The sequence below is a fragment of the Lampris incognitus genome, chromosome 19 (assembly GCF_029633865.1).
Source record: "Lampris incognitus isolate fLamInc1 chromosome 19, fLamInc1.hap2, whole genome shotgun sequence".
In the NCBI taxonomy this organism is placed as follows: domain Eukaryota; kingdom Metazoa; phylum Chordata; class Actinopteri; order Lampriformes; family Lampridae; genus Lampris; species Lampris incognitus.
In genome coordinates, this window is record NC_079229.1 from 19,082,019 (window position 1) to 19,104,946 (window position 22,928).

Sequence of the window (22,928 nt, forward strand, 5' to 3'; positions counted from 1 at the left end):
GTAACCCCCCCCCTTCCCCCATTTGCGCGGGCGCGCACGCACACACACACGTCACCAAAACTCCCGATATTTTCCCCTCCGATGCGTTTCCTATTTTAGGAGGAGGGGCTATATCGCGATTCATAACTGGAGGGGGGGACGCAACAACGTTGCACTGTTTTGTAGAACTTTATCATTTTTCGACGTTTACCGGATTTTTTTTTCCTGTACCGGATTTCCCTTTTACCCCCTCAAAAAAAAAGATCATCTACTACTTCCCCTTCCAACAACCAGACCAGCTCAATCTACTGCGCGTCATCGATGTGCGGCTGCGAACGGCTCCGTGTTCGCACGATCGACCGGCGATGCCTGCTTGTAATTTCCCGCGAAACGCGCTCGTTTTCCCTGGCGCCCGTTCCGACGATTACGCGGTGAGTTTACAATGAATAATAAAACGTAAATCTCGTAAACTTTATTGGCTATACAGTGGTATAAATATTTCTTACTTAGATTCTGTGTGGCTGCTTGCTGACTGAAGCTGTGCAAAACTGACTTGCGCTTCGTCGTTTTGCAGATTTTGTTGATTTGCAGCTCGCCAGTGTGTCGCCATGGGAATTCACGGGCTCGCCAAGCTGATAGCCGACCAGGCTCCGGGCTCCATAAAAGACCAAGAAATGAAGAACTACTTTGGTAGTTAGCCGTTTTCATGTAGGCATGTCTTGTTGAAACGTGTAACCGTGGCCTTCCGATAACACGACGACAATGATAACAAGTAGCTCTGGTCCTTAATCTGTGGTATATTTGACCATTGGCGACTCTCAGTCAATTTGCTGTTAAAATATGGCTGTAAATGGACAGTTTTGTCAAATTGTAGCTGGTGTTATAACTACGAACTGTATATACTTCAGCCTGCGACCAACTTGAGTAAATTCAGTCTCTTGTAAGTTGGGCCTACTGAAATATTCTGCTTTATATATCACGTTCTTCGTTTTACACCAGAAACAGGTCTTGATCTGTAGTTGAATACACATAAGTGATATGATGCCTGCCGAGTAGAACAGTTTAAGGGCCGTATACCATTTCATTTTATATTGGACTCATACTCAGAAACAAGGCTTGGGTGTTGGCTTTTGCATGTGTGACAACTTTGCTGATTTGTGCATTAAATTTGCAGGGAGGAAGATTGCTATTGATGCCTCTATGTGCATCTACCAGTTTTTGATTGCCGTCCGGCAGGATGGCAATGTGCTGCAAAATGAAGATGGAGAAACCACAAGGTACAAATCCCACCTTAATGCAATGGTAACTACACTGAGTAAAAAACCCCACCAGGGACTCTTTTATATTGTTGCTGTGCACCCCGTTTTTACCCAGTTTGTTGGGGTATGGACAAGGCAAAGCACTGAAAGCACTTCACAAGGATCCTAGCTCAGTCTTACTACATTGCTTGGTAAAGCAGGAAAAGGCCACACTGTATAATTGATTTTTATTTTTTATTTGTCAGAACGTCTCAACACAGACATGTTTCGGTGTAGTGCCTTTTTCCGTGTGCTATTTACTAAGTGTTCATTCAAAGCTTAAATACCCACAGACACACCCTCATGGTCAACCAATGGTAATTCACAAATCAAGTGTCATTCAAGGCAATGAATATCTCCATCCGTAGGTACATCTTCATAATTGACCAATCATGATCATGCTCACACATAATTGACACGCTATCACGTATTAAACATCAACACAGATTGCTGAAATAGCAAACATTATCATATGGACAAGCAATAGGCTAGGTTCATAAAAGACAGGTAAGGGGCAGGTCCTCATTCATACCATTAGGTTTGACCATATTTAGAGTGAAGATATACCAGACCTCCCTCTTCAAAAGGCAGCTCTCATGACTTCCTTCTCTGGGAGGCTGATGAACAATCTCCAGGCCCATGATCCTCAATGAGTTGGCATCGTGGCCTGCAGCATAAAAATGTGGCAACCGATGACCTTTCATCTTCTCTCAGTGGCATATTTATGTTTGCAAATTCTAGTTTTCTTAAGTTGTCATTTTGTTTTCCCTGTGTAATATAAACCACAAGGACACATAACAGATGCACTACAAATGTTGATAAACACTTTTGCCCTTTACCTTAGAAGATTTATTAGTATTAGGATGTGCAAAACTTTTCACTGGGAATGACGAAGAAGGGCAGGATTAGGAATGATTTTATTAGCGGGACCGCTCAAGTTGGACGGTTTGGAGACAAAGCGAGAGAGGCAAGATTGAGATGGCTTGGGCATGTGTGGAGGAGAAATGCTGGGTATATTGGGAGAAGGATGCTGAATATGGAGCTGCCAGGAAAGAGGGAAAGAGGAAGGCCAAAGAGGAGGTTTATGGATGTGGTGAGGGAGGACATGCAGGTGGCTGGTGTGAGAGAGGAAGACGCAGAAGACAGGAGGAAATGGAAACGGGTGATCCGCTGTGGCGACCCCTAACGGGAGCAGCCGAAAGTAGTAGTAGTAGGATGTGCAAAACATTTCTCTGTGAGCATGCTATTGCAAACCACACAAAATATTTAAAATTACCCTCCAATATTTTGAAAGGAAAGGGTGGTGGTGTAAGGGCTGGAGAATAAGAACGCACTTGGCAATCTATTTGGAGCTTGTTTGTAACCGAATCGCAGGAGATCTTGAAAGGCATGGCCAACATTTGGGTCACTGCTTTAAATATGCCAATGACACTGCACAATACTAGTGGGTCAGATATATGTCTGAAGGTGGAGAAAATTGTTACTGGGATGTTAGTGTTTGTATCTGGTGTTCCACAGCTCATGAGATTAGAGTGCTGGATATTACGTATTCAGTCCAAGAAGTCTTCCAGTAATGCATTGCTGTATCCCCTGCTTGAAAATCTCTGACACCAACTCCCCTGCTTGTTTCTCAAATGCCTCATCGCTATCACATATGCAGCGCACCCTTAGGAGTTGGCTGTATGTTTATCTTTGCGTTACTACATTGCTTCCAACAATTGTGTTGATTTGACTGGTGTTGAATGCCATGCAATCCATCCAGCCATCCATCCATCTCATGTCATAGAGAGCTGGTGAATATACAGGCCACTGCTTTAAGATGAATTTATTTTCATATTTTGTTTGAACTAATTCTGGACAGTTCTAGTCTCATGTATGCAGCATTACAATGCTCAAAAACACCTTCACAGATGGAAACACTGCTTTCATTGAATAATGTAACTGATTGGAAAGAAAGTGATTTTATGACTAATGATTGGATGTAGGCGGCACAGTGGCGCAGTGGTTAGCGCAGTTGCCTCACAGCAAGAAGGTCCTGGGTTCGAGCCCCGTGGTAATCCAACCTCGGTGGGTCATCCCGGGTCGTCCTCTGTGTGGCGTTTGCATGTTCTCCCCGTGTCTGCGTGGGTTTCCTCTGGGTGCTCTGGTTTCCTCCCACAGTCCAAAGACATGTAAGTCAGGTGAATTGGCCGTACTAAAAAATTGTCCCTAGGTATGAATGTGTGTGTGTCGGCCCTGTGATGACCTGGCGGCCTGTCCAAGGTGTCTCCCCGCCTGCCGCCCAATGACTGCTGGAATAGGCTCCAGCATCCCCGCGACCCTGAGAGCAGGATAAGCGGTTCAGATAATGGATGGATGGATGGATGATTGGAATAATGCTCGTACATCCTGTGGTGCTCAAATGTTGCTCCACCTTTGCAAAGTGTGCGGTAAAAATGCCACCAGCATGCAGTGTTGACAAGATAGATGCATAGAGTTGTGTTTGTACCCCTGTCCTGGTCCTCCAATCAGAGTAAAGCAGCAGGAACAAGGATTCATCAGATCAGGCAAAGCCCATCTAATTCTCTAGTGTCTGGTCTTTTCATTGCTCAGCTCACTGCAACCAGTTCCTTTTTGGCTCAAAAAAGAAGAATTTTGTGCATTCTTTTGCAAGTTCTTTGGCACTGGTGTTATATTGGACTTTCAGTCAATACTTAGTTGCTCTGCGCATTTGGCTTCTGCCTCTTTTTATCACTTTCATCGGCCAATCATTTTAGACTGCTGAACTACTTTTGGCTGGACTTCATCCAGGTATTGGGCCATTTCAGATGTAAACTGGCCATTGCTGATTGGAAAAACTCAGCAACTTTATGGTTATTGACACTGAAGCCACACATGTTTGGTACCTAATACTATACTCTGTTCTTTATTTCCTTGCCCATTCTCACTCATACACGGTCCATGTCTAGGTTTTCTCAAACTTTGAAGGCCTTTCTTTAAACTGCTTCCCATGTCTTCTTTGATAATTAAAGTGGATTTTGGTGTGAAACCAGTGAGGAATCTTGGCATTTTATTTTTTTCAAGTAGAAAGGGCTGCCACATTACTTTTTACAGGTTTAATCTTTATTTCTACAGCGGTAAAGCAGTAGTGGGTAAGTGAGACAGAGTAGGGAAGAAAAAGGAGAGAAAACTCTAGCTTGTGGCTCCAGACAGTTTTATGCTCCCATGATGGAGCCAGGGTCTCACCTTGTTTTTCTTCTCTTTCTCAGCCACCTGATGGGAATGTTCTACAGGACAATCCGCATGCTTGAGCACGGCATCAAACCTGTCTACGTTTTTGATGGCAAGCCCCCACAGCTCAAGTCTAGTGAGGTAAATGTGTGAGGTTCTCCCTTACTTTCTTTGCATGGTTTCACTGTTAACTACTACCACACAAATTTATATTTTCATTTGTTTAAATCGTCACTCCCAGTCTCTTCTTATTGTATCCCCCTACAGCTGGAGAAGAGAGGAGAAAGGAGGGCAGAAGCTGAAAAGATGCTTGTTCAAGCACAGGAAATAGGTAGAGATGGTCTTCTCTTTTACAATTTTGGTGCATGATTTGAATTCATTCTTGACTGCAATGAAAAGTGGATAACTGATAAACATTGTTTGTAAAAAAACAAACATGTCAGCTCCTTTGAGTTTGAGAGCGTAGTTTTGCATGTCAAATTGAATAAACTTATTTCCTCATGTCGTGCCCAGGAGAGCAGGAGAACATTGAAAAATTCACCAAACGTCTGGTCAAAGTCACCAAGCAGCACAATGATGAGTGCAAGACACTGCTGACCCTGATGGGGGTGCCCTACATCGAGGTAAGCTCAAGTCTCACTCTAGTAAATAACTACACGATGAAAAAGATACATGACAGTGATAGCCTTGGAGAGCCTACTGGTAATTTAGCTTGATTCGGAAAAAAATTCCATTGTTGTGGGTGTTTTCTTTGAAGATTTATAAAAATGGAAAACTAGGAGAAAAAATGGAAAACTAGGAAAAGTCTTGCCGTTTGCTGGCTATGTATCACTTTCCCTAACTTGTGCTGTCCTCAACAAAGTCTTCCTACCTGTGTAAGTGATTATTGTCAGACCTGGTTGGTTAAAGATAAAAACTAATAAGGTAATTAGATCCCAAATTACTGTTTGCAGAAGTCTGTAGAGTGTCATATGACTGTAGTGTCATAAGAAGGCAAACAAACTTTCATGCATAGAAGTATCAGAAATTGTGTAATATCTTGTGAAATATTTATAAAGTGATAAAAAAAAAGTTTTTGTTTGTTTTGCTTCATCTGTATACATCAGTGTGCTTGTAATGTTTCAGTTTACTTTTATATGTAACAGGTGCGGTGAAAGACAATTTTTTTTTTTAAGTGCTGTTCAAATCTGCTATTCTATTCTGTGTGAATCTTCTTGGTCAGGTCCCACACGAAAGAGGAACCTCTTATTTCTCAAGAACTAACCAGGGTAAACAAAGTTTTTATTATTTATTTTGTTGCAGGCACCCTGTGAGGCAGAAGCTAGCTGCGCTGCCCTGGTTAAAGCAGGAAAGGTCTTTGCCACGGCTACAGAAGATATGGACGGTCTTACATTTGGGACAGGTGTCCTACTCAGACACCTTACTGCCAGTGAAGCAAAGTACTACTGCTATTGCTCTTATGTTCAACTATCTGCATTATTGTTTGCCCCTGTTACACTTGGTGACAGAAATTAAGGGTATGGTGTGATGTTATTCCATGCTCTTGGCCTATGTTTTGTTTGTGCACAGGTCGTGGAGTTAAAACAGTTCCTACTTCGATTCTTGATCATGATGAAATTAATGCTTGTCAAGGCAGAGTTATGTGGGGGAATTAGGGGGTCATAATAACTTCATATTTAGTGTGCAAATCTCAAACTCAAAGGATTTGAAAGTACATTATGTGTAGTCGACAGTACATACTTAAGGCCAGTTTGGGCTCTTTACAACTCTACACAAACGATTCTCTGTTTAAAAAAAAAAAGCTTCTCTTTACTTTTTTAGTCAAGGGGCATAGCAATATGTTGCTCTATCCAGTGAATAACAGGATTAGAGTTTTTATTATGTAACAACCTGTCTGTTCTAGGAAACTTCCTATCCAGGAGTTCCACTTTAATCGCATTCTCCAAGATATTGGTCTGAGCAATGAACAGGTAAGCATTTCCCAGACTGTGAGAAAGGCTTATTTCTCAGATGTTTCCAATGGGTGGCTTGTGTATTGTTTTCAACTGGAGATAAAAATAAAATATGCTGGACATATTTTCACACACACACACACACACCTTACCCCACCCCACACCCCCTCACTTGCTACCCAACCTCTTGCCTTTCCCTCCCAGTTCATAGACCTGTGTATTCTATTGGGCTGTGACTACTGTGGAACCATAAAGGGCATCGGCCCCAAGAAAGCCATTGATCTGATTAAGCAGCACGGCTCCATTGAACAGATTCTGGAAAACATTGACTGCAATGTAAGTCCCCTATCAGGGTTTAGGTGGGGGATTCTCACTAGGGCCACTTTTGCTAAAAATCTATACGTAAAAGTTAACAGTTGTAAAAGTGTACTGAAGTGCATATATGTCACTGCAGTATTTGGAGGAATATGATTTTACTTATCAACCTAATTGCTCATAAGGATTTTTTTAGTTACCCAGCCAAATGCACATGTTATTCAATGCTTCGTTTAATTATTCACAATTAAGATTTTTGGAGAAAGCCTTGTTTAGTGTAATGAAATTTAAATTATCTTAACTTTCCGCCTTGTTTTTAATTCAAACATTATTTCTATTGGTATGTTTGTGTGTGTCTCTCTGTCCATCTGTCTGTCTCTGTCCTTTCTTCTTTTTCCATTTCCCCCCATGCAGAAGTACCCTCCTCCAGAGGACTGGCTGTACAAGGAGGCTAGGGCTTTGTTTTTGAATCCAGATGTGGTGGACTGTTCCACGGTGGAGCTGAAATGGAGTGAGCCTGATGAAGATGGGCTTGTTAAGTTCATGTGCGACGAGAAACAATTCAGGTACTTGTGGACAAGAGCCCCATCCTTGGAATTAACAAGTGACTGAACAGCCTTTTGTTTCTCATGCAGCTGTGATTCAGAGCTCACAACTCATAATAATTCAGTGTAATATAGTAGTTGCAGTGCTGTGTTCATGATAGGTGACATTAATGACATTACACTAGACTGAGTGGTTGTGCCACTTTGCTCGTCTGTTATCTTCACATTATTACATCCCCTTGGTCCATTATTACATCCCCCTTGGTGCATCATTGTTTTAGCTAACTGGCAGAGTAATGCTGCTTCAAGGAGTAGACACACTCGCTTAAAAGTATGTCATTTGTACTCTAGTCTGTTGGGAGACATGGTTTGTTAACTCTTTCTGGGGCTTTTCTGTACAGCTGAATGAAAATTCGAAGTCGGTGTCTGCATGCATTGGCCAATATCTTTTGTCTGAGTCTGTGTCTCTGACTACAGTGAGGACAGGATCCGCAATGGCTTTAAGAAGATTGTGAAGAGCAGGCAAGGCAGCACACAGGGGCGACTGGACTCCTTCTTCACTGTTACTGGATCACTGTCCTCTAAGCGCAAGGTAACTACAGAAAAATTTAAAGCCAGGTAGCATTGCATGGTCAAAAGATCCCTGCCATCATCATTTCCATCAGTCAATTTGATTGATGGTATGTTTTGATTTGTTGCTCAATTTAAGGGGTAGGAAACCTTTTAATTTTTTTTAAAGACTTTTTGAGCTGGAACTATGTTAGTATGGGCCTAGTATGGTAGAACTGATTGATCTCATGATAAATTGAACAAAGAATGAGATGCATCAGACGATCGCTTTGAGGGGAGAAAATCTATGATTTATCCTACATCCAGGGCAAAACACGCATTTCATTCAGCCCTTTCCAAATAGTCTAGTATTCCAAATAGTCTACTATAGGATTATTCAGGACACAGAGACCCATGTGATGAAGGCAACAAATGTGGGGTCCAATGTGTTAGACCAATAAAATATGAGGCAAGTATTTAAGTGAGATGCCAGTATTAACCACCTAAACTCTCTGGGCAGACTTGTGAGAGGCTGAGTGGAGGCATTTTACTACAACACTGCCACCTTCAATCTAACCCACACCACCATCACTGTGTTCTCTACATCCACACCATTTTTATACTTTTTCAAAATGTAAGTAATCAGACATAGGCTAAAAACGAAAGCTTACATATTCTTTAAAGGTTGCTGTTGGGTAGGACTTTGAGAAATTATACACTGTGTCGCATTAATCACATTTCACCATCGCTGCTAAATGCAGAACAATAAGGTAGGTAGCGATCCGTTTGAAAAGGACGTACAGATTATATGTCTAAAAAGCAGGTATTGTTAATTGAGCTCGTAGAAGACCTTTCCCCAACAGATAATACAACACCTCATCTTTGTGCAGGCGCCGATCAGGATGGCCAGTTGTTGCAGTTGCTCTCGCTCTTTTTGAATAACTCTTCTATCTTGTTCTTACTGTTTAGCTAAGTAACTTGTTAGGTTTTTCTAAGTTGTGCCCTTCTGTAACCATGCCGTCAGAGTTTTAATCTTTTTGTCTGATGTTTGGAATACTCCTTTCTGAGCATTGTGTCGACAGTGCTCAACAACACAGCAGCTCCGTTGTTTACAGTGGAGATCAGTTGTTGGTGCTTCGACTGGCTAGCTTTATGGACCAAACTCACCAAATCCCCAGAGGAACTTAGGAGGACAGTTAGATCTTTTCGGGGACGGCGAGGTAAAGGATATACATAAATCAAGAAAGCGGAAGGCTGATGCACGCAGAGAGAGAGAAGGCGCTATAAGCCATATGTCCCCTCTCTCGTCATAGGCAACGTGAGATCACTGGCTAATAAGATGGGACGAGCTAACGGCACTAGTCAGGAATGAGAGAGAGTTTGGTGAGCGTAGCCTCATGTGTTTCACTGAAACATGGCTGCACCAGGACATCCCTGACCACAACGTTTCCATCGACGGCTTTCAGACTGTTGGGACCGACAGGGATTACTCAGGAAGTGGTAAGAGCAAGGGTCGAGGAGTTGTTATTCTTGATAACAACAGATGGTGTAAATCTTGGTCACATTACCATCAAGGAACATATTTGTTCCTCTGACATTGAACTGTTAGCCGTGGGACTTGGGCCATATTATTTGCCCAGGGAAATCTCACATGCTATTGTGGTAGCTGTTTACACCCCCCCCCCCGCCAACCTGATGGCGGCGAGTGACGTCATTCACACCGCCATAGCTCATCTACAGACACAACACCTGAGTGCCCTCATCATAATCTCGGGTGATTTCAACCACATCTCCATGGTGAAAACCCTGCCCAACTTAACCCAGTATGTGAACTGTACAAACCAGAGAGGAGAGGACACTGGACTTCATGTATGCCAACGTGAAAAAGGCTTACAGCTCTTTCCCCCTCCCTCCCTCCCCTTGGTAGGTCAGATCACAACCTAGTATTGATGTATGCTAATGTGAAAGAGGCTGACAGCTCTTTTACCGTCCCGCCCCTGGGTAGGTCATCACAACCTAGTATATCTGAACCCCTGCTATGTGCCTGTTATGAAACAGCAGCCTGTGACCACAAAAAGAGGGAGGAAATGGTCGGGGGAGGTCTGTGTGAAACTTCAGGGCTGTTTTGAGGTAACAGACTGACAGGCTCTCTGAGCTGCACGGGGATGACCTGGATGGGGTCATAGGGTGTGTCACCGATTATATAAACTTCTGTGTGGACTGCATTGTCCCTGAAAAGACTGTCCATTGTTATTCGATAACAAGCCATGGCTAACAAAGGACATAAAAGCCATCCTGAATGTAAAGGAAAGGGCCTTTAGAGCTGGCAATATGGAGGAGGTGAGAAAACTCCAAGGGGACTTTAAAGTGAGAATTGGGGAGGCTAAAGATAATTACAGGTGGAAGTTGGAGCAGAAACTCCCAACAGAGCAACATGAGAGAGGTCTGGAGTGGTATGAAGATCATCACTGGTTTCAGGCCGACTGACAGCAGAGGAGTTGAGGGCAGCTTGGACAGGGTCAACGAACTTAATGTGTTCTTTAATAGATTTGACACAATGACCCCCCCCCCCAGGGTCTCATCTGTTGCCTGCTTTCATCAACTGTCAACTTCACTGCCCCCCCCTCCTCCTTACATCCCCCCATCCTCCAGTGGGGGCCATACCCCCCCCCCCCGGTTCCTGGACTAATGGCCCTCTCCAACCTCACAACCCCCCCTATCTGTAACACCTACAGTGGTGCTTGAAATTTGTGAACCTTTTTGAATTTTCTATATTTCTCACAAGTCCTAAAAGTAGATAGAGAGAACCCAGTTAAACAAATGAGACAAAAATATTATAGTTGGTCATTTATTTATTGACGAAAATGATCCAATATTACATATATATATATATATATACAGTGGCTTGCAAAAGTATTCATACCCCTTGAACTTTTCCACATTTTGTCATATTTCGACCACAAACATAAATATATTTTGTTGGAATTTTATGTGAAAGACCAACACAAAGTGGCACACAATTGTGAAGTACAAAGAAAATTATACATGATTTAAAAAAAATTTTACAAATAAAAAACTGAAAAGTGCGGTGTGCAAAAGTATTCAGCCCCCCTGAGTCAATACTTTGTGGAACCGCCTTTTGCTGCAATTACAGCTGCAAGTCTTTTGAGGTATGTCTCTACCAGCTTTGCACATCTAGAGACTGAAATTTTTGCCCATTCTTCTTTGCAAAACAGCTCAAGCTCAGTCAGATTAGATGGAGAGCGTTTGTGAATGGCAGGTTTCAGATCTTGCCACAGATTCTCAATTGGATTTAGGTCTGGACTTTGACTGGGCCATTCTAACACATGAATCTGTTTTGTTTTAAACCATTCCATTGTAGCCCTGGCTTTATGTTTAGGGTCGTTGTCCAGCTGGAAGGTGAACCTCCGCCCCAGTCTCAAGTCTTTTGCAGACTCCAACAGGTTTTCTTCCAAGATTGACCTGTATTTGGCTCCATCCATCTTCCCATCAACTCTGACCATCTTCCCTGTCCCTGCTGAAGAGAAGCACCCCCAGAGCATGATGCTGCCACCACTATGTTTGACAGTGGGGATGGTGTGTTCAGACTGATGTGCAGTGTTAGTTTTCCGCCACACATAGTGTTTTGCATTTAGGCCAAAAAGTTCAATTTTGGTCTCATCTGACCAGAGCACCTTCTTCCACATGTTTGCTGTGTCCCTCACATGGCTTCTGGCAAACGGGACTTCTTATGGTTTTCTTTTAACAATGGCTTTCTTCTTGCCACTCTTCCATAAAGGCCAGATTTGTGCAGTGCACGACCAATAGTTGTCCTGTGGACAGATTCCCCCACCTCAGCTGTGGATCTCTGCAGTTCGTTGAGAGTCTCCATGGGCCTCTTGGCTGCATCTCTGATCAGTGCTCTCCTTGTTCGGCCTGTAAGTTTAGGTGGACGGCCATGTCTTGGTAGGTTTGCAGTTGTGCCATATTCTTTCCATTTCCGGATGATGGATTGAACAGTGCTCCGTGAGATATTCAAAGCTTGGGAAATCTTTTTATAGCCTAACCCTGCTTTAAACTTCTCCACAACTTTATCCCTGACCTGTCTGGTGTGTTCCTTGGACTTCGTGATGCTGTTTGCTCCCCAATATTCTCTTAACAAACCTCTGAGGCCGTCACAGAACAGCTGTATTTGTACTGAGATTAGATTACACACAGGTTGACTCTATTTAGTCATTAGGTCAACATTCGATCATTCAGCAATCATCAGGCAACTTCTGAAGGCAATTGGTTGCACTCAGAGAAAAGGGGGCTGAATATTTTGCGCACCGCACTTTTCAGTTTTTTATTTGTAAAAAAAATTTAAATCATGTATAATTTTCTTTGTACTTCACAATTGTGTGCCACTTTGTGTTGGTCTTTCACATAAAATTCCAATAAAATATATTTATGTTTGTGGTCGTAACGTGACAAAATGTGGAAAAGTTCAAGGGGTATGAATACTTTCGCAAGCCACTGTATATATATATATATATTTAGCTGTGAGTGGCAAAAGTATGATTCTGATTTCTGATTAATAGGTATAACTAAGGTCAAGACATGGGGTTTTTTGGTATGGGAAAATTGCTGCTTTCATGGAAGTAGAGAGGCTATCATTAGCAGTATTCAGTATGACTGACTGATCAACTGTGTTTCCTCTTTATATGTAGGAACCTGAAATAAAAGGCTCTGCAAAAAAGAAACAGAAGATCGGATCCACCAAAGGCAAATTTAAGAAGGGCAAATAGACTGCAAAGAGGAAACGAGGTAAAGCAGAAAGAAGATACAGAAACTGTTGTAGAGTATGTCAATTCAGTCTGGAGATGTATAGTGTACATGACCAAACAATGTTTTTTGTTTTTGTTTTTTTTGTTTTTTTGGGGGGGGGGGTGTTTTTTTTTTTCATATTGAAAAATGTGTAAGAACTGGGAACATCTTAATGATTTGAGAAGTTTAATGAAGATGAGGTTTTATCAGTCTTGTTTTCTGTTATGGAATAAAGGTAACTATGAAAGTCGAAGTCCCCAAAGAGTATTTATTTCTCCTCCACTTAGTTGTTTTTTTTTTAATTTTACATTGTGTGTTGTGAAGTAAGACTACAAGCCATTCACAATTTGTCCCTTTTCTAGATTTTTTTTTTGTTTGCCATCGATTGGGGAAGAGAGAAAAGAAAAAAAACTTGCATGCAAAGTAGCCCCATGACATTGACTTGCTCAGCCTTTAATAATTTTGTCTGCTAATTATCAAGACTCCCAAAGACACTATTTGTTATTTCATGGATCCCATGTCATTGGGCCGTCGACGGCAAGACATAAGTTTTTTTGGGGGGGGGGGGTTAACAATGCAATAAACTGGTTTGCAACATTTGACCTTATTTGAAAGTAGTTATTACAGAGGTCTCAATGCACTTCACACATAATCTGTAAAAGAATAAAATAACATTTCAGAATGTGACGAAGCAGATTAAACTATCAGGGGTCTCATTGATAACCATTTCGTATGCACAAAACAGAATATGAAGAGGCCTACGCCACTTCCCGTGCAAAATTTTTTATCTATAAAAACGAACTTGGCGGGAGAATGTTGCGCCCCTGTGCGTCAACTGACCCATGCGTACGAGCATTTTGGAGACGGGAAATGACGACGCAGATGGTGAGGTGGTAAATTGAAGCCAGATTGTATAATGATGCCTCTCACACATTTAATTTCACTTAATATCAAACGTTAGTTATAGATCCACGTTATGATAAACATTCAAACCAGCAGTGTTATTTGTACTTGTGCTAAAACAACAAAACCGACATACATTTTTTTTTAAAATTGTGTTCATCTATCAAACTTCCATCTTCAAATGCTACCCCAGCGTGATGGATAGGCCTACCACTGATGGACGCAATCGTCTTGGCAATGCGTGAAGCAATCAGTCTGATTACTGTTAACGGGGGTTAAAGTGGGATTTGGTAAGTGGGGGATCTCCGTATTAGAGAGGTGGGCAAAAGCGCGGGAGTGATAGGTAGCTAGCTAACGTTAGGCTAGCTAACCACTGGTCCAGTAGTCCCGACGTTAGCATTGTTAGCTAATAATAGCTACCGGTAGCTAACGTTTGCTAGCTAGTTAGTTATTTGAATGAAAATATTGCATGGCCAGAGCTAAGGTTGGACAAACATAACTAGCTAGCTACCGGTAACGTTACCGGACGCTACCGATAGTTAGCTTGCCAAGCAGCATTCAAACAACTAGCCAGCAACGTCAGCAACTAGCTAGCAACGTTATCGGGTGGAAGATAGCTAGTTAGCTAGCTAGCTAACGTTACGTTCGCTAACGTTAGTTGCTTGAATGAAAACCACAGCAGAGCAAAACTATTGGAAATACACTGAAGATACTCGCTCTTTATGCCCCCCAATCCAAGATAATAGTGCAGGTAGCAGGTTGACGCTCTCTCGAGTCTTGTCTGCCTGGTGCGGTGAACTGACCCTGACCCGTGAGTGTGAAGCCAGTCTCTTCTGATGTCAAGTCTGGTGAAGCCAGACAGCAGGCAGGTGCGGGTTGTTGTAGGGTAATGTTATGCAGCCAACAGCTCCCCCTGGGGGCACTGATGGATGTATACTTGCCCTGTGTAACATGCCTCAGTTCTGTTATGGGCACAGCCGGTGAATACATGTTACTAAGCGACACAGCCCGACTCTGTCTGTTATTCATATGCACCTACACTTGCAACATGGTGTCAGAAGCTGTATTGGAACCCAACATGAGTCTTACGTTGCCTGTTGCTTGAACAGCGAGCGTTTATTTTTTTACTAAGCGTAGCTAGACGTTTCAGTTAGCCTGCTAGCATTAGCATCGAGCCAAGACGATGGCTTCCAATATTCCGCCGCCGGAGCCCATGAAGATGACTGGGGATCTTCACAGCAACTGGGCTAGCTTTCCATCAGAGTTTGAGGATTATGTGCTTGCGACCGGGATCGACAAGGCAGAGAAGCCGGTGCAGGCAGCGACGCGAAGGAGGCTAATGGGGAAGGAATGCCTCCATGTTTACGTGCATAACCTGGGACTCACAGCGGAAGAGCAGAAAGACGCCGGAGCGATACTCGACAAACTGGGGGAATACTTCACACCTACCAAAAACGTCATCTTTGAGAGGTATGTTTTTGGCAACCTTAAACAAGAGGAAGGAGAACCTGTGGATGCTTTTGTCACGAGACTGAGAGAAAAGGCTGCCACATGTGAATATGGAGCTGTAAGAGACGAGCTTATAAGGGACAGGCTTGTTCTTGGAACAACTGATGAGGGCGCCAGACGACGCATGCTAAGAGAAAAGGAGCGTAAGTTGGAGGGAGCTATTGACATTTGCCGTGCAGCGGAGGTGTTGGACAATAAGTTAAAATCCATGTCACTTAGCAGCTCTGTGCCTGGGGAAAGCATCAATGTAGCACATGGACAGCGACCAGGACGGAGACCTACCAGCAGGCCATCCGAGCCCACCAACACATCTGCACAGCCACAGAGAGGCACAGGTGAATGCAAGTACTGTGGCACACCGCACAGACGGGAGCGAGACCTGTGCCCCGCATTTGGAAAGTCATGTCGCTTGTGTGGCACTGCTAATCACTTTGCCAAAGTATGCATGAAAAGAGGCCAGCAAGCACGTCAGTTGAACGCTGTGGATGACCCGCCGCTAGCGGACCCGGAGGACAGCGACCGCGATGAGAGGGATGTGTACACGGCTGAGAGCGTGGGGGCTGTGAACACTCAAAGGAAAAAGTGGTTTGTAAACCTGCCACTGCACAGAGGGGTCCAGAGGTGCCAGCTTGACTCTGGAGCCACCTGCAACGTGATGAGCTTGAAAGACAAGATGAGACTGGCGCCTAGAGTGCCTCTTCAGAAAAGTCTCACCAGGCTGAGACTCTACAACAGTGAGTGGATGAGCTCAATGGGCGTGTACAGCACACAGTGTGTCATCAGGGGCAAGACGCACAGACTGGACTTTGAGGTCGTGCGCACCAGCCAGAAGCCCTTGCTTTCAGGGGAGACATGCGAGAGACTTGGCTTGATACGCTTCACCATTCCCGAAGAGCTGAATAAAGTGGAGCACTGCAAGACAGGTGAGCTAACCAAAGGCTGTCTCATTAACACTTACAATGACGTGTTCACCAGCCCAGTCGAGTCACTGCCGGGTGATGTTCACTTCGAGTTGGATAGCACTGTGGCCCCTGTCCAGTGCGCACCAAGAAATGTCCCGGTGGCCCTCAAGGCAGCTGTTAAGGCGCAGCTGGACCAATATGAAAAGGATGGACACTTAACCACGGTCACTCAGCCCACAAACTGGATTAGCAATCTGGTCATAGTGAAGAAGCCAGACAAATTGAGGCTTTGCATCGACCCCAAGCCACTTAACCGAGCCCTGAAAAGGTCCCATTACCTCATGCCCACTTTAGATGACGTGCTGTACAAGCTGCCTAAGGAACGTATCTTCACCCTAGTGGATGCGCGCGACGCATTCTTGCAGTGTCGCCTTGATGAGGAGAGCAGCCTGATGACAACGTTCTGGACGCCGTGGGGTAGAAAGCGATGGCTGAAGCTCCCTTTTGGCGTGTCAGTCGCACCAGAGCTGTACCAGAGGAAACAACATGAGCTGCTGGCCGGTTTGAAAGGAATCGAGCCCATAGCCGATGACATCCTCATAGTCGGCTGTGGGGACATGGAGGAGGAGGCCGTTCGCAACCACGACGCAAACCTCATTGCTCTGATGGACAGATGCAGGGAAGTGAAGCTGAGGCTGAGCATAAAAAAGCTACAGTTTCGTGTGAGGGAGGTCCGCTTCCACAGCTACATACTGTCGGTGGAGGGCCTCAAAGCTGATCCCGAGAAGGTCAGGGCAGTCCTGGACATGCCAAACCCCATGGATGCAAAAGGCGTTCAGCGGTGTATCGGCTTCGTTAACTATTTATCAAGGTTTATGCCCCGCTTGTCAGAGGTGTGTGAACCGCTGAGAAGGTTGCTGGACAAAGGTGTGCTGTGGCACTGGTTGCCCAAACATGATGCTGCTATGAAAGAAATCAAGACGCTGGTCACGGCGGTGCCAGTACTACGTTACTATGATGTCAGCAAGCCAGTCACCATACAGAGTGACTCCAGTCAGACCGGTTTGGGCTGCTGCCTGCTTCAGGGGGGACAGCCGGTCGCGTTCGCCTCCCGCGCGCTGAACCAGACGGAGCAAAACTATGCACGGATTGAGAAGGAGTGCCTGAGCATCATATTCGCTTGTCAACGCTTCCACTACCACCTATATGGGAGGGGTGATGTGACGGCAGAGACCGACCACCGCCCGCTGGTGTCAATCTTCACTAAGCCCCTTCTCAGTGCACCAAAGCGCCTTCAAAGCATGCTCCTCACACTTCAGAACTACTGCCTCACGGTGATGTACAAGCCAGGCCCTGAAATGTACATCAGTGACACGCTCAGCAGAGCCACCACCCCGCCACAGAGAACGGACACTCCGTACAGACGTGAAATGGTCTGCAGCATGCAACAGGTGCAGTACGACACGGCAGCCATTCAGCAGGCAGACTATCTAAACGTCACCAGCCAACGCCTCGCACAGATTCGAAAACACACAGAGGAGGATGTGTGTCTTCAAACACTCAAGTCGGTCGTGCTGGAGGGATGGCCAGAACACAAAGAGGAGAGCCCCATAGCCATCAGAGAATACTGGGCCATCAGAGATGAAATAAGCGCACAGGACGGTGTGCTTTTTAGGAGCCAGCGTGTCATCATTCCGAAAGCTATGCGTCCTGAGATGCTGAAACGGATCCACTACAACCACGTGGGGGGTGAGGCTTGTTATAGACAGGCCCGGGATACTCTCTACTGGCCAAATATGCAGGGGGAAATCAAAGACTATGTGCAGCAGTGCTCAGTGTGTAACGAGTATGCACACGAGCAACAAAAAGAGACTATGATGTCACACCCGCTCCCCACACGTCCCTGGCAGCTGGTGAGCATGGACTTGTTCAGCTACGCAAGGCAGGACTTCCTGCTCATGGTGGATCACTATTCAGACTTCTGGGAGATTGATCTACTCCCAGACCTGTCGGCAGAAACGACCATCCGAAGGTGCAAGGCGCAGTTTGCACGGTACGGTATCTCTGACCGGGTCATTTCCGACTGCGGAGGTCAGTTTGATTGTGGGGAGTTTCAGGCGTTTGCGAGGGAGTGGGGCTTCGAACATGTCATGTCCTCCCCGAGACACCCAAAAGCTAACGGCAAAGCAGAGTCTGCAGTGAAGATTGTGAAAGGCCTATGCAGAAAAGCAGACCGGGCCGACGAGGACCCCTGGAAGGCTTTTCTACACTGGAGAAACACGCCCACTGAGGACATGCGCGGCAGCCCAGCACAACGGCTGATGTCACGGAGGCTGAGAACTCTTCTCCCTGTGGCCGACCAGCTGCTAGCACCTCAGATCATCACTGGGGTCACCGACAAGCTGAGGGTGAAGCATCAGGCAGCGAAGCTGACATATGACAGAAGTGCGAGGGATCTGCCAGAGCTAAACGTCGGCCAGCCTGTCAGGATGAAACCAATCCCGGGTGACAGGACGGGCCGATGGAGGAGAGGAGTATGCCTGCAGCAGGTGGGATCGTGGTCCTATCTCGTCAACGTGGAGGGAACCACGTACCGTCGCAACAGGGTTGATCTCCGACCAGCAGAGGTTGCCCCTCCACAGCCGTCAGCCCACACAGAACGGCCACCGGAGCAGCCTGTGGGCGCGTGTGCAGCTGAAGGGGGCCATGTGGGCGGGGGCAGCATGGAGGAAGTCGTCAGCAGCCCTGTAATGTCTCCAAGGTCGTCAGCCCCGAGGTCGCCGCCATCTCCCCCACAGGCTGTGACCACACCATGCCGTGAGTTACAGGGCCGGGCCTTCTCCCGGAGCGGGAGGCAGATTAAGCCTCCAGAAAGACTTGACCTCTAGGTCATACACTGTACTGAGATTGACACACACACGCTCACACGCACACACACACTGGACTGTGGACATTAAAAAAAAAAAAAAAACGAAACAAAAACTGTGATGTTCACTTCTAATGTTCTTATTCAGTGGTCTTGTGGATGTTCTGATGCTACCATTTTGTCGTTATTGTTCTGCAGAGGTTTTGGTTGATATTGACTTGCTGTTCCTTCTTGATGCACTATTTCCAATGCACTACTTTAATATTGGGATATGAGCACTAATGTTCTAATGGCTAATACTATCCATTATATTACTTAGTATTGTATTCTACGAAAGGAAGGGAGATGTTGTAGGGTAATGTTATGCAGCCAACAGCTCCCCCTGGGGGCACTGATGGATGTATACTTGCCCTGTGTAACATGCCTCAGTTCTGTTATGGGCACAGCCGGTGAATACATGTTACTAAGCGACACAGCCCGACTCTGTCTGTTATTCATATGCACCTACACTTGCAACACGGGTCACGTGAGGACGCGATATCGTTCAAACTTTTAGAAAAAGTAAAGTAGTATAAAAATAGAAGAACGACTTTATTTGCGATTTATTTTGTAATGCTTGTGAATTGGCTGCATCATGTTTTTTGTTTTAAATTTTACTGTGACAAAAAGGTTGAAATTACTCCTGTCTACAGAGTGCCGGATCTCAGCTCCGGTTGACTTGGAGGAGGAGGGGAAGTGCCGGTGTCGGGATCCGGGTAGCTCCGGCCCACTTTAATCACTGGCTGTTAACATAAATACTGCGGTGACACTCGTGCGTAATGACGCATGATGATGCGCTGGCACTGCTAGAGGACTACGCGAATGGAAGGATTAGGAGGGAACGAGTGTTCAGGGACGATTTGCCGGCCCATGCTGGCTAATAAGCCGATTTTGATTCATTAGAGCCGTGCTCTTGGATCTATGTGCTGAACTGGGTTTAGCATTAGACAGACCAACCCGACGGGATGGCGCGGCATGGGTAGATAAGCCTTGATAAACCTTCTGTTTTGAAATGAGGGATTCAACCCAATATAGATGAGTCTCGTGTGAGCCAATGATTTAAAGACTTGGAATGGCTTTCACCCTGGGAATAACATTCAATATTTCTCTATTCTGTAAGTTTTTTTGTTATTACTAAACCAAGGTATTTTGCCTAATCTTTAACTGGGATATTGGCTATACTACTTAGATCACAGCTATGAACAGCCAAAAGTTCACATTTCCTAAGGTTTAAGGTCAGACCAGATGCCTTAGAGAAAAGACTTATTTTATCAATTGCTTTTGAAACCATCCATCCATCCATTATCCAAACCGCTTATCCTGCTCTCAGGGTCGCAGGGATGCTGGAGCCTATCCCAGCAGTCATTGAGCGGCAGACAGGGAGACACCCTGGACAGGCCACCACGCCATCACGGCCTATGTAGACTATGCAGGGACTTCTTTGTTTTTTAGAAAAAGGGCTGTGTCGTCCGCAAATTGACTAATTATTAATTCTTCCCCCAGTATTTCAATACCTTGGATGTCTGATGAGTTTTTAAAGTGTATTGCGAACAATTCTGCAGCTAAAATAAATATTAAGGAACTAATCGGACACCCCTGTCTAATTCCCCGTTACAGGGAACCTCATTGAAAAACCATGGCTGAGAGATACACTACTGTTTATATCATTGTAGAGCATTTGAATACCACTGCAAAAGTTAGTACCAGAACCAAACATTTCCAAGGCTTTAAACAAGAAGGGGTGTTCCACAGTATCAAAAGCATTAAAAAAGACTAAGAATAAAATTAAACTATCATTTGAGATCAATGAATTGTAGTCAAGCAAATCTAAAACTAATCTAGTATGATTGTGAATATGTCTACCTTTGATAAATGCGGACTGTGTTTCATCAATTGGCTTACTTAGACCTTTTTTTTAAGTCTATTGGCGTAAACGTGCTAAAAGCTTGTAATCCCCACAAAGAAGTGTAATAGTTTTGGTATAAGCGTGATTATACCTTGTGTCATAGTTGGTGACAAAATGGAATTATCCATACACTCGTTGAAAGCATCATGAATCAGTTCTCTAATTTCAGACCAAAAGTGTTGGTAAAATTCTGTTGTGAAGCCATCTGGGCCCGGGGACTTTCCAGTACACATCTGTGAAATGGTAGTGTCCAACTCTGTTATAGACATTTCAGCTTCTGTTAGACCTTTAACATCCTCATCTATTTTAGGAATCCAGTCTTTTAGCAAACCCAGGGAAAAAAAATCAGCCTCTTGATTAGAGTACTTGGAACTATAAAGGATCTTATAAAATGTAAATATGTGATCATCAATCGTATCCTGATCGTCGCACAAATAATTATTCAAATAGAGTTTGTTTATAGCTTTTGTAGCCTGTCTATTTTTTCCCAAATTAAAAAAATACGATGAATTCTTTTCACCATCCTCAATCCATCTTGCGCTTGAGCAAATGAATGCACCTTTTGCCTTTTCTGTGTAAAGGTCGTCTAATTTCGACTGCAATTGAAGGAGTTGAAGGTTCAGATGAGTTAGGTTACATAGGTGATTTATTTCAGATATAATGTCTAATTGTTGATTTCTTCTTAAATAAGCCAATTTTTTACCTTCCTGAATACCAACTTTCCGAACATGGTATTTGAACCACTCCCATTTATTCATAGGGGATAAGTCACCCTGTAATTTGACCTCACTGATCAAGAACAAGAGACTGTTACAAAAAGAATTGCTTTTCGATAAATTGCTGTTGAATCTCCAGTAGAACGTCCTAGATTGTGGTGAACTGTCTTTGGTCGAAATAGAGAAAGTGATAACACAATGGTCAGTAAGGGGTGAATGACAGATATCACAGTCAGAGGAGAGTTTGACTAAATTGCTTGTTATTAACCAAAAATCTAACCTAGAGCATTGAGTCTGTCCTGTTTTGTTACTCCATGTCTCATCTCATCTCATCATCAGCTGCTTCTCCGGGGTCGGGTCTCGGTGGCAGCAAGCTAAGTAGGGCACTCCAGACGTCCTTCTCCCCGGCAATGCCCTCCAGCTCCTCCTGGGATCCCAAGGCGTTCCCAGGCCAGATTGGACATGTAGTCCCTCCAGCACGTTCTGGGTCTACCCCTGGGTCTCCCCCCAGTTGGCTGTGCCCAGTAAACCTCCAAAGAAAGGCGCCCAGGAGGCGTCCTCATCAGATGCCCGAACCACCTCAACTGGCTCCTTTCAATGTGAAGGAGCAGCGGCTCTACTCCAAGCTCCTTCCGGATGTCCGAGCTCCGCACCCTGTCTCTAAGGCTGAGCCCAGACACCCTACGGAGGAAACTAATTTCAGCCACTTGTATCCGCGATCTTACCCTTTCGGTCGCTGCCCAAGGCTCATGACCATAGGTGAGGGTTGGAACTTTGATTGACTGGTAAATTGAGAGCTTTGCCTCCCGGCTCAGCTCCCTCTTCACTACAACGGTCCAGTACAACGTCCGCATTACTGCTGATGCTGCACCAATCCGCCTGTCAATCTCCCGCTCCATCCTACCCTCACTGAACAAAGACCCCGAGATACTTGGAACTCCTTCACTTGAGGAAACAACTCCTCCCCAACCCGGAGGGAGCAATCCACCATTTTCCGGTAGAGAACCATGGCCTCAGACTTGGAGGTGCTGACTCTCATCCCGGCCATTTCACACTCAGCTGCAAACCGCCCCAGTACGTGCTGGAGGTCGCGTTCTGATGATCAAGTGATTTGGAAAAATCAGATATCAAGGGATTAAAAGAGTGAGTGCTGAATTGAGCAGGAACTCTGTCTTGCCATTCGTCTGGGACCACATTAAAGTCACCTGTCTGTTGACTTCCAATCATCAGTCATGGTACCTAAATTATAAATCAACCTCTTATTTTTGGCCCGATTATTAAAACCATATATATTCACCAAAATATAGTTTACAATCATTAATTTTAACGATAACCATAAGCTAGTGGCCCTCAATATCACTCTTATGATCAACAACTTTGCCGTCCAGGCGATTCAGGCGATTCAGCAAAATTGCCACACCCGCTGAATGTGA

At 44.7% G+C, this 22,928-nt stretch overlaps 1 protein-coding gene across 2 annotated transcripts; it reads left to right on the forward strand.

Moving 5' to 3' along the window:
• Window positions 1-140: 140 nt before the first annotated feature.
• On the forward strand, window positions 141-12,899 carry fen1 (flap structure-specific endonuclease 1). 2 transcript variants are annotated; one of them, XR_008812083.1, is made up of 13 exons: window positions 141-410; window positions 554-669; window positions 1,154-1,256; window positions 4,526-4,628; window positions 4,755-4,818; window positions 5,001-5,110; window positions 5,790-5,926; window positions 6,391-6,457; window positions 6,644-6,775; window positions 7,169-7,320; window positions 7,777-7,891; window positions 9,162-9,348; window positions 12,558-12,633. XR_008812083.1 is itself a non-coding variant. In XM_056299624.1 (12 exons), the coding sequence occupies exons 2-12, from the start codon at window positions 588-590 to the stop codon at window positions 12,633-12,635; spliced, it is 1,143 nt and encodes a 380-aa protein (XP_056155599.1). In that variant the 5' UTR covers window positions 141-410; window positions 554-587; the 3' UTR covers window positions 12,636-12,899. The 2 variants fall into 2 exon arrangements, 1 of the variants encoding a protein (XP_056155599.1); XM_056299624.1 differs by lacking the exon at window positions 9,162-9,348 and having other exon boundaries at window positions 12,558-12,899.
• The last annotated feature ends 10,029 nt before the right edge of the window (window positions 12,900-22,928 follow it).